This window comes from Pleurodeles waltl, chromosome 8 (assembly GCF_031143425.1).
Source record: "Pleurodeles waltl isolate 20211129_DDA chromosome 8, aPleWal1.hap1.20221129, whole genome shotgun sequence".
NCBI lineage: Eukaryota > Metazoa > Chordata > Amphibia > Caudata > Salamandridae > Pleurodeles > Pleurodeles waltl.
The window spans coordinates 122,078,395-122,090,443 of NC_090447.1; the positions used below are offsets into that span (position 1 = coordinate 122,078,395).

The 12,049-nt window shown below is 45.1% G+C and overlaps 1 protein-coding gene across 1 annotated transcript in view; it reads left to right on the top strand.

Moving 5' to 3' along the window:
- The first annotated feature begins 2,634 nt into the window (after nucleotides 1–2,634).
- MYO7A (myosin VIIA) overlaps nucleotides 2,635–12,049 on the top strand; it is a 434,990-nt gene continuing 425,575 nt past the window's right edge. The window contains exon 1 of the mRNA XM_069203910.1: nucleotides 2,635–2,896. Within this exon, the coding sequence (XP_069060011.1) occupies nucleotides 2,792–2,896 (105 nt within the window). The 5' untranslated portion in view covers nucleotides 2,635–2,791. The remainder of the gene's footprint in view (nucleotides 2,897–12,049) is intronic.

The following is a 12,049-nucleotide window of genomic DNA, read 5'->3' on the forward strand; positions in this document are numbered from 1 at the left end:
TTGTACTCTATATAGAGATGGCACACAGTTAGTGCTGTACCAGAGCTTCCCCTCAGAAGGTGGTAAGGGGGATCCCCGAGAAACTTAAAGACGCTGATTTGCTTATGAGGGAGGAGGAAGTGAGTGCTGAAACTCCATGTAGCTGGAATTTGCCTTATCACTCCATATTTATGCATATATTTTCTCCTGTTATGAGGTGAAGCCCACTGAGTGGAGAATATCTGCAGCCTGGATTTATAAGGTAGATTTTGGCGGCACAGAATTCTCGATTCCTTGAGGTTTAACGTACAAATTAATGACCAATACTATGATCAGCACTGGGCTGCCGGTAAATGTGTGCGAGGAAGCAGACATTGGACGGACGGGCTTTGGAGGGTAGGAAAGTGAAGGGCAATATGTTGCCTGGAAGTGGGGTGCATTGCACACTCCTCAATGCCTTGGCAGAGCTTTGGGCAGGAACTGGGTAGGCTGGGCTGCATCGTAGCCCTTCCCAATGCAATTTCCAGCCGCGTTGTGCAGCTGGTACAATCATATCTTGGCCCCCATATATATCTAGGGGTGACTGAAACTTGTGGAGTTACACAAGAACTCAGCGAGATTCCTTGGAGTTTCGCGAGTGGCTAGAATCAGGCATGTTGCACTGCTTGTGCTGATTTTTAGCACCGGGAGCTTCTTCTGCGCTGTAACATCAGCATGTGTGGCACCACGTGATGCACTAGAGGGCGCTGCTTCTTTTTTTCCATTTGAGTAGACTTTCTATTCAAGCGGCAGCTTTCTCAACGTGAACAGTCATGGCTTGCTGTGCAATCTCACCAGGAGGTGTTCTAGCACCTGAAAATCATGCTAGGAGACGCAGATTCTCACTTGCAAGCCATGGACGAGAAAAAACTCCACCAAGTGGCGGTTGGTGGACTTTTGGCTGAGACTCCGCTCTCCAAGCTGAACGCGGAGTGGGCAAAACTCAGCGAACTCCGCCAGCGGAGCAGAATTTTTGCGCACCCCTACTTATAACTGTGGGAAGTGGAATTCTGTGTAGTGATTCTGCTCCACACAACTCATAATCAGGGTCCCGTTGTATCTATGAGGTCACCTACACCTGGGCTTAATTTGTGCCAGTTGTTGAAGACGGTGGGCATCAGCACTAATTTTGGAGGGCACAACTTAATTTCATTATCAGACTTTAACCTTGTAAAAGATAGAAAAGGGAAAAAGAAGGAGAAGGAGAACAATAGGAAAACAGTGAGAAGGGGAGAAAAGGGATGAAAAAGTGACATGCAAGAGTGTAATGAAGACAAAGGAAGTGTAGGATGGTGAAAGAAAGTGTCATGGTGTGGAATTAGGAGCAAGTATCTTTTGAGCAACAGAGGCATTCAGCAGCACCAGCGCTGAGCTCCTAAGAACAACTTTGGGGCCCTGCACTTAGGGGCATATTTAAGAACCCCTAGTGCCACCATAGCGCGGTCATAACATCATTTTTTTTATGCTGAGGCGGCGCTAAAGTGGCTTTTTTCCCACGCCATATTTACAAAGTGGTGCAATGCATGCATTGGGCCACTTTGTAACCCCTTGGGCCACATTATGTCTGCGCCAAGCATAATGTATGCAAGGTAGGTGTTCCGGCGCTAGGGGCCCGTAAAAATTGCACAGTGAAATTCAACAGATTTAACTGCGCCATTTTTGGTGTCACTTTTAACGCCTCCTCAGGGCAGGCATTAAAATGGCGCTTCCATAGAAACCTATGGGCCTCCTTGCACTTTGCTACACTAGCGTCAACATTTTTGACGTTACTGTAGCAAAGTGCCACAATAGCCATGGTCTGCTGTATTATAAATACGGCACAACCATGGTGTCGTTAGGTGCTGGTAGGAGGGCGCAGAAAAAGTGGCGCATCAGCTGTGATGCGCCACTTCTTCTTAAATATGGACCTTACTGTCTACCAAGCACGTAATGACCTCCATTCGCTGCGTTGCACTTCCCGTTAAACGTATGTGCTTGTGAGTCGTCAGTAGTCCATGCCCCTTTTGACTCCCCTGCAGACCATGCTTGCTTCTGTCTCCGCCTTTAATAAGTGAAGAGTTTTCCTCCTTAAAAAAATAAGTACTAATACTGCCCGGAACTCCCCGGGTATCCAGGAATCCCCCCGCAAGTAATGTAACTTATTTGACTTTTGGCCTCAAGGCATCTTAGTGATAAATTAGTAATACTTCTTGGAACAGGTTTCCTCAAGAAAGGCGATGAATCAATGAATTATTTACAGTTGAGTTGCCATAGAACTGGATATCAGTCTCCGTTTGACGGCCGGGCAGCCAGCGCCAGGTTTTGGATTCCAGGGCCCTGCTGGTTTGTGAGAGGAGGCATTAGGTTAATGAAAAGCCATGTGCTACATGGGGCTGACTTCATATGCAGATTAATAAGTATCCTGGCAGGACAGACACGTCCAGGCTGAAGCTGAGTCAGACCTTGGACAGAGATGAAGACAGAGGGGGAGAAGTTGTTCTGTAACTTGGAAAAGGTCCACCTGCCTTCCCAGTGGACTGTGACGCGTCAACGTGCAAGGTGGTGAAACCTTTGCGTGTACCTGGGTATTTTGTGCATGCTGGGGAGTACCACTACTCCAGTCCTGGAATGATGTGGCAGATCAGGGGATGAAGCTTCCAAGCACCTCAACGAGGTAGGGTTACCTCACCAGACATTGGTCCAAAGTGTGGCTTGAGGTGGATATGGTTGTGGCCTTCGTGTGGATTCCAGAAAGTTCAACAGAGTTGATGATTGCGGCTCTCCACGCTTCACCATGTATCAACGGCGTGGAGTCGACGAGGAGTTAGAGAAGGACCAAGGCAAATGGGCGTTGCTCCGGAATGTCAATCAAGCGGTGAAGCCAAGCACTCTACTACCGGTGAGATTCCCTGGCAGTGTTGCCTATGTGCTCATTGGGCCTTAACCATAAAACATTTTTCAGTCGTAATTTACACCTACAGCAACACAATGTTTGATTTAGAGTCGAGGTTCCCACATCATGTTTCATAGATTAAGGCTCTGTGAGATATCATGTAAGCTGTCGTTGGTATAAGGTTTGAGTGGGAACAAGGGCATTTCTGCAACATCTGTTCATAAAGATTGTCGACACTATGGCAAAACCTAGATTTTCTGCTTTTTTCTTGGTGCAAATGTTCGTTTTTGATCAGTTTGCTGCAAGATTGCAGTGCACTAGTTCTGCACTATGTAGTTTCGCAGTGGCCACTTAAGTACATCGTTCTTTGGCCTGGAGCTTTAAAAGTACAAAAAATAATAGGTAAACAATACGTTATAATATATATTTAATGTATCTGTCTGGTTCAATAAGAGAATACCGTGGTCCTAAAACATACGACAGTTTAAATGGAATTAAAATGTGTACGTATTGCTGGACATTGAGTGGAGTGTGCATTAATGATGAGCTGACAAGACAGCTGTGAATACTATAATGATGGTTACATGTGTGCATGCATTTAAAAGTGACCACGTTAATCAATGACGTATATATCAATAACATGAAGCGCGTGAATCTTGCCTTAACCCTAATGCTACCTTCTCCTGTGGTCAGGAACGCTATTTTAAAAATATTTTATGAAAAATTTCATAAACGCATTTCTATCTTTATATACTAAATATTGAGATCTATTGTTGGTATCTATTTTGCATATTTCTCTGCTGAATCACACTGTCGGAAATTGGGCAGTTTAGTGGCAAAACTGTACAAGTTCATCTGTGCTATATCTGGTTTAGGGTGGGCGGGAAACCGAAATCAGCTCTGGCACAAATATTTAAACCAGCCTCACGCTGCAGGGGGCGATGTCCAGGATGGGGGCATGGGAGAAAATGTGTGTCAGGATAGCCTATCCTACCCAGAAAGCACCCCCTACTCTGCTGCCTCTTGGTGAAATGCGAGAGTGGCAGAATGGCCTTTCTGGCCCTGGGTTTAGTAGTCTCCATTTTAGGTCCCACCTACAAACAGCTTTAGCTTGGTGTTGAGAGCGCATGTCACCACACAACACACAAGACACACCCTACACATACATGTGGACAGTTGCAGAAATAGGCTTTTTGCCTTCCCGCTTTCAGCCATTGTCTACTGTGACTCAGCGAGCTTTAGGCATTGTCTGAAACGGTTGTCCATCAATGTTGGTCGTAGCCCGCAACTTTCTAAAGATATGAACTACTTCAAAAAAGCATTGGCAAAGCCAATAGGCCTGACCTGTGTGAGATGTATTGGCTACGATGGAGTGGAGTGGAGTGGAGTGGAATAGCATTGTGTGGCATGGAGTGGCATTGTGTGACATGGCACTGTACGGCATGGAGTTACAATGTGTGACGAGTGGAGTGGCCTTGTGTAGTGAAAGAGTGAAATTCTGTGAAGTGGAGTTGCATTGTGTAACGTGAAGCGGAGTGGCACTGTGTGGAGTGGAATAGCATTGTGTGGCGTGTAGTGGCATTGTGTGGCTTAGAGTGGAGTGGAGTGGTAATGAGGGAGGTGGCATTGTGTGGAGTGAAGTGGAGTGCGTTGTGTGGTGTGAAGTGGTGTGGAGTGGCAATAAGTAGAGAGACACTGAGTGGAGTGACTTGCGTCAAAGTGCTTCAATGCATCATCAGAGCTAGTAAGGACTATATTAGTACAAATAAAATTGAGTGGAGTATAGTGGCCTTAAGTGGAGTGGAGTGAAGTGGCTTTGAGTAGACGAGTGAGGTGGAGTGGCACTGTGTAGACTGGAGTGGAGGGCCCTTGTGTGGTATGGAGTGGTGTGGCATTGTGTGGCTTGGAGTCGAACGGCACTGTGTGGAGCGGAGTGGAGTGGCATTGTATGTTGTGGAATGGAGTGGCATTGTGTGGAGTAGAGTGGCATTGTGTGACATGGAGTGGCATTGTGTGGCATGAAGTGAAGTGATATTGTACTTCTGTTGAAAGAGAGGCAGTTTTAGGCAGGAGACAACTAAAATCAAGTCATAAGGCATAAGAATAATACATAACTTAAAAATAACATAACAGAGCCAAAAACATAAAAACATAAAGTTCACTGCTCAGGTCAATGTTCATTTTTCTGCTGGTGTGCCAGCAACAGTACTTACTGCAGTAAGATGACCAGGAGTGGCAACCGGAAAAGTCTAGCGGGTCAGGTGTCAATTCTGGCGGGCGCGTTGAGTCAGGGTTGACGTCGGTCAGGATACCTTGGCTGGATCATCAAGGGAGGAACCTGTTTCATGACATTCTTTTGAACTCTCTTATTGGAAAGCAATGGCAGATGGGTTTGTATGGATCTCTGGTATAAGAGAGTTACAGATTCTTCACAGAGAAAATGCAGGAATAGGTTATTTTTTTCAATCTTGGTGGTTCAGTACGGAGGATCTTGAGCTGCATTGGGAGCAGATGCCTCCTGAGATGATGAGATTGCAAGCTCGGTACTTGCGGGATGCCATAGTGGAGTGCTTTGTGTGTCAAGCATGGTACCTTAAGTAGGCTCCTGGCTTCCATTGGAAGCAATTGGAGTGACATGAGAGAGGGTGTGATGTGGTCCAAATGCCTTGTTCCTGTATGAGTTTCTCTGTTGCATTTAGGGTCGTCTTGAGTGGTGCAAGTTGTGGTTTTGGCTTGCCCGTTAGAGTAGCACTTCCGTAGTCTAGTTTTGGTATGACCAAGGATCGCGTTATGATCTTGAAGTTTGGAGGTGGGATGAACCGTTCAACCTTCTTGAGGAAGCTTACAGGAGAAGCGCACTGCGCATGGATGAACTGACATGGGCTTGCATGTTAAGGTATTTGTCAAGGCTTATGGTGTTGCGCTTTGCTTATTTTCTAGTTTGGCAGCCGTGAAGATCCAATTTCTATTGCTGTGATTTCTATGGACATAAAGTGCTATTGTTCACCTTTATTGGTTTGCAGTCCTGTTACGATGCTGCCGATGCTGCATAAAAGCTGATGGTTTGTACTATTGTGATTTGTGTATGACTGGCTTCTGTAGTGGCAAAGTGAACAAAAAAATGATGCACAGGAATGAGGACAAGAGTAAATATCACTAGTTGAGAGGAATTCAGGCTTCCACGCTTTCCACCTATTGCTTTTTTTTTAATTCTCAAGACTTACAACTGTTTTTGTCCCTACCTTGATGTCAGGTGCTGGGGTTGTTGTTCCTGCTTTGGTGATAGCCTTGTTGGTGCTGTAGTTTCTGCTGTTGTGACACCTGGCGTTCTTGCTGTGGCTACCTATGTGGTCCATGCAGTTGTCCTTGATGTTGTTGTCTCTGTCCTGCTGGCATCTGTTGCTGCTGTTGTCCTCACTGCTATGGTGTCGGTAGTGGTCACTGCTGTGGTCAGTGGTACTGCAGCAGCTGTGGTCCCTGCTGTAGTGACAGCTGTTGTTGCTACTCCTGTCCCTTCCTTGGTGATAGACATGACTCCTGGTTCAGTCGGTGCTGCAGTCATTGTGGCATCAAAGATTTGTAGTGGATGGCAGTGATTACTGCATTGTTAGCCACAAATGCAAAAATGTCATAGAAATGCTCAGTGCTCAAAAAGCACCCTCTCTGTCTCCTTTATGCTGTCACATGTTCTTGCAGACTGTAAAAACTGACTCTGTCCAGACATGACACATGGACTTAATGAGCAACTCATTCAAGGACCTGGGGTACTTCAATACTCTGCGTTAGATGGATGCTATTGCCAGGGTATTCCCATCTCTTAGCATTTTTAGAAAATATTCACCTCAAACAACTAATATTCAACCAACTTTATTATTTACCGGGAAACACGTGTTTAAGTCTGGCCTAAGACAGCTTAAGAATTTTCCCTAGCCTCATGTAATTAAAAAAAACGATGTGAAAAGTACTTTGTGGGGCTTTGGGTTGGCTTTCTTGATCCACTGGTCTCTTCAGCTGTCATTCACATTTTGATTCATCCTACATAGTCCCTGGGGCAATAGATAAGCTGTTTCAGCAATTGGTTCCCTTGCACTGTGAGTGATGGCCTTTTACCTGATTACACGTGCACATTACCATAAAAAGAAATGCACTTCGTTGTCAGGCCTGGTGTGCCAATACTTTGTCAATGCTGTTGTCTTTTCATTTTCTTTCATTTTAATACTTTAATAACCCTATGTATTTTGGATACAGTAATTGAAGCTCATAGTCCCTTTCTTGCATCAATAACAACTTTATTTTCCTGTGATGTGCATTAAGTTAGAAAGGGTTTGCTCATTGTACTCCCACGCTAAGCACTCACGTCTGCTTAAAAAGCGCATGTACTATTCTTTTTAGATTCTATGCAATAGTTAATGTAGTTTTCAATTAAAAAAAGTTATTTAAAAGCATATGGCCGCTACGTTTAGCCTGCAGCATGTCTTCTTTTTATTGTTTGCATTTTTTGGCATAAACTACATTAACAAATAAAAACAATCATCGGCAAAGCCAATAGGTTTCTCCCCTGTCTTTTGTTTTGCATTCTATCTTGCTATCTTACTGGATTATAAATATTAGCTAAAATGTTATGACAATGTTTGTTTAAAATTTGATGAACCATTAATAGTTGTTTATATTGTGATGTAAGTTTAATTAATAAACAACAACATAAACAACTATTAACGGTTGGGGTGGAAACAAAGAACATTGGCTGAGGGGAGCAATTACCTCCACAAGGGTCAGAAACAAGCATGATACGTTATTTCCACATTCTGTGAAGTCCATGAGATTGCAGCCACCCTTTTTACATGTTTATATATCTGCATTTCCAGCTGAAAGTGACACTAACGCAGTTCTGCAGAAAAGTCTGTTTTACGACAGCGCAAGAGATGTAGGGATTGATTGTGCGATACTAGCAAACTTTTATCTGTAACATTAATCATTTACTTTGAGGTATTGATGGGGACTGCACGGCAGGCACATGAACCCACTGAGTTACCATACTATTATCCGGCACCAGCTGGTAACTAGGCTTTTCATCAAGGTTGTCACATAGAAACTATGTGCAACTTCATAGTAAAACACCCCAGGCACGGTCCATGTTGTCCGTATAAATTAGCAGTGCTATGACAAGAATATAGCGCTTGGATTCTCAAACATTTAACATGTGTAAGTCAAACTATGGCGTGTAGCCCGTACCATCACTGCATTTTACTCATGATCCACAAAATTTGCATCTGAAAAAGCGGCAGTGGCGTAGCAAAGACCACGCAGCGCCCGCGATGCGCAGGTGCCCCCAGCTCCAGGTCTCCCCACCCCTCAGTACAGTAGCCTGGCCTGCAAGTTCCTGAGTGAGCTCGGAAGAGCCCCCCCCCCGGCATCTACTTTGCAGGTAGCGGTCCTCAAGTTTCGTTACATCACTGACATGCAGAAATATGATTTTCCAATGTTTTATTTGTACCGGATGTGCAGAAATTCCATGGTCGTGAATGGCAACCCATTGTGTTTACAGGAGAGCGTCGAGTCCTGATCAATGGGGTGAACAAGCGCGCGCAGGCGAAACCTAAAAAGCGGGCACAAAAGGGAACCTCGCCTGTACCCAGTAAACTGCCTGTGAGCGATGACGTGACAAAGCCAGAAGTGAGACAGGCCTCACCGTGAAGTTACCCGGACGGTTTGCAAATTGGCATCGGAGCCCTGCTGTCGTGTCCCCCCCCCCCCCCCACTGACAGCCTGAAAGCTCTTTTTAACGTATTATAATGCATTGCTTATCCCGAGAAGGCAGTCTGTCCTTCTCTTGTGTATCCGTTGTAAGGCGCAGACTTTATTCAGCACACGAGAGCGTTCATAAATAAATCTGTATCACACACGCGGACACAAACTCATGTCGAACACACCCACTCAACGAGCTGTTTGCTGCACAATGCTAAACTCCAATAACTCGGGTAATAAGCCTAACATATGGATGGGGCATTAATCACATTTGAAACGCCGACCCCAAACTTTGCGCAAAGTCGGGCACAAACTCCAGTCTGAGTTCAACTCGCTGTTACAACCTGGCAATTCTGGTATTATAGGGGGAAGGAGCATTAGTTAGAGATGGACAGGCAGGAGACTGCTCATTAGCGGACAGGTTCAAAAAGAAGCGGGTATGCCGGGGGAAATTAAGGAGACGAGAGGAGAAGGAAAAGACAGGACGAGAGTAGGGAGGGGGAGGGTGGGGTAGGGGAGGGGGAGGGACATGGGATAGGTTCATTCGATGTCTAGTGAGGTTTTAGTTTTGTAAGGCAAAGGCCTAGGTGGGGTATTTGTCAGGGGCACCTGTTCCAATAAAGCGGCCTTTTACACACACAGTGAACGGACTCGTGGTGTTGTCACTCTCTCCCAATGAGACAAGGGCCCCAGGGATTACTGCTCGGCAGTCTACTGCCTGCTCAACCCTGGGAGACCTCACATATGCACCTTGTGCGCACCTGGAAATAGGGAGCATTATTTACTGAAAGAATGACTGCATCCCCGCTGCACGAAAAGGGGTGCGGCCCCCAGTGAATAATGAATCACGCGCAACAAGCATTCATTGAGTGCGCCGAGCTCACGCAGTAGCCACAGAATTGCGATGCAAGCCTACATTATTTGAGCATCCCTTCTATTTATTCCCAAGAGATATAGAGGAAATTTGCTTCACACATCTTTATGCAATGTAAGTTGTTGGAAATGGTAGGAAGAGCCTATAACACCGGAAATGACACGTGTCCAGGTCTGTCTCTCCAACAGTATATCTGTAAACACATGCTGTGCCACACTGCTCCTGCGCTCACCTACAAACAGGCCCGGTTCTAGCGGGGGGGGGGGCAGGCCCACCCACACATGACCTTTGGCCCACCCAGTCAGGACAGAAGTGGCCATGGGGAAGGCACCTGTTACGTACTTCCTCCATCTCAACGTCAGGACGTTCTGATTGATTGATTGGTAAATAAAACAATAGTAAAATATTATTTTATTTTTCATCTGCTGGCTCGCAGCCAGCGGGGCGACACTCTTCTGCCATTGCGGAGGATCTGACCCTGAAAGTAAGTACCCTTCACCATTCCTGTAACCCGAAAGTAGGCACGCATTTAAAAATCTCTCTGCCGGAGTACGCCACAGCATCACTGACGATAAAATTACCGCCCTGCTAAATGTTTCACTGATAGATTTCCTGCCACCGAAAACAAGAACGTATTTATGACCAAAAATAAGATCGGCTCTGTGTCAAACTCGTTTCTCCCAGGGATTAGATTGTAGCCTATGTAATGTCAAATGAATGGAGCTTGCCACAGAGACTCATTTCCTCCTGCTGGTTGCTGCTTTGTGTTTCCGAGTTGAGCTGTCTGCAGAGCTCGCACTTAGCTGCACAAACAGCTATATTGTTTTATAAAACAAACTGCAGCACACTTCCATCTAGCATCAAGGTGCACTTGTTGTTCGATACTTTTTCATTTTTGCGATGGCATGGTGTGAAGAAGTAAGAAGACAGCAGCAAAAAAAGAAGACAGAGAAGACAGCAAGCGTGGAAGAAGAAAGGAGGGCAGAGAAGAAAGAAGATGTCAGCGAAGAAAGAAAAAAGAAGCACCTTCAGTGTCGTACCCAGAGAGGAAGGACACTGGCCAGTGTCCAACGGGAAGTGACTGGAAGGAGTACTTGGTCCACAGGCAACCCGACAGCATGATTGGCAAAGAAGACAAAGACAAAAGGAAGTGAAGCAGGATGACGTGCTGGCCAATCAGAGGCATGTACATCAGAGCGACGATGGACTAAGCCAATGGAAAGTTCAGGTAAGTAAGGGTCTGGTTCTAAGCCCCTTTTAAGTTTTTTTATTAACAGTAGATTTCGCAAGCACGAGTCCAGGCAAAAACAAAAAATTAGCCATCGCACCAGCTTTCCAAAGGAGGACCTATTGGCTTTGCCAATGGCTGTTAACATTTATCAGGATATCAGCGCTGTTTAAGCTTAGCTGGGTCTGATAGCTGAGTGGGCTAATGCATGTGCTCCCTAAGGCTGTGTTGGAACTCATGGCTACAGGCTCAAATCCTGGCTGGTCTACACGGCCTTTCATCATTTCGAGGTCGATAAAACAAATTACCATTTAGTTGGATAACAAAAAAAAACATTTTCAGCACTAAGGTGCTCCAAAAGGTGAACATGCACTTTACAAATACATGGTTTGTGCTACCTGGTTTTCTGTATGCCTTTAACATAGCTACCCTAATGCAAGAGTGTTCAAGGTTGGTCCATGAGGGCTGGAAACATGGCAGATTTCACTCTACATGAATAATGTCATTTTAAGGGCCCTGTCTCTAAGTCGTTTGTCTGTGTAAGTTGCACTTAGAAGCACAAATGGCTTATTTTGCTAGTTCAAATCCAGGCAAGGAGTTTGCTAAACCAACGCCCCTCTTGTAAGGGGATTTACAAATGCATAATTTTGCCCCAAGATGGAAAAACTCTATTCATGTGTAGATCCTACTCTGAGTGGGCCGTCTATGGTAGTGATCTCCTGGAAAGTTAAGCATCTCCCACAACGTGAATTTGTGTGTATTTTCACAGGTGTTTATGGCCCACTCACAGATTTACTCCTGTTAAGAATATAAGGGTGCCGCTGGGTAGGAACCACTCTCAAATTGGTGAGACTTTGTGGGAGGAGCACTTTTTTTTAATAGGGAAAACTATTTTCCCAGCACAGAGAAAAGTACATATGGTCCTCTGTCGAAATTCACAAAAGTTTTCCAATAGCATTCGCCGAAACCAGTGACTGTCCCAGATTTCAAGGAGTACTCCTGAAAACCTGCGTACATTCCTGAAATTCATTTGGGAATTAGGTTTTGCGAATCTAAATGGGAATATTTACAACATTAGTAGTTAGTCTAACAATCTGCCATGACTCTGACCCTTGTGTCCTAAAATTGGACACAGGCATGTTACATGCCTCCAAATGTATTTATCATTTGTTTATTTACAGTTTTTGTAGAGCATGGGATTGCCATGTCGACGTCCAACACCGATAACAGATCAAAACAAGCATTGGCAATGCCAATAGGTGTGTCTTGTGAATGCACTGTCAACCTAGACCTAAAAATCTATGTATGTAAA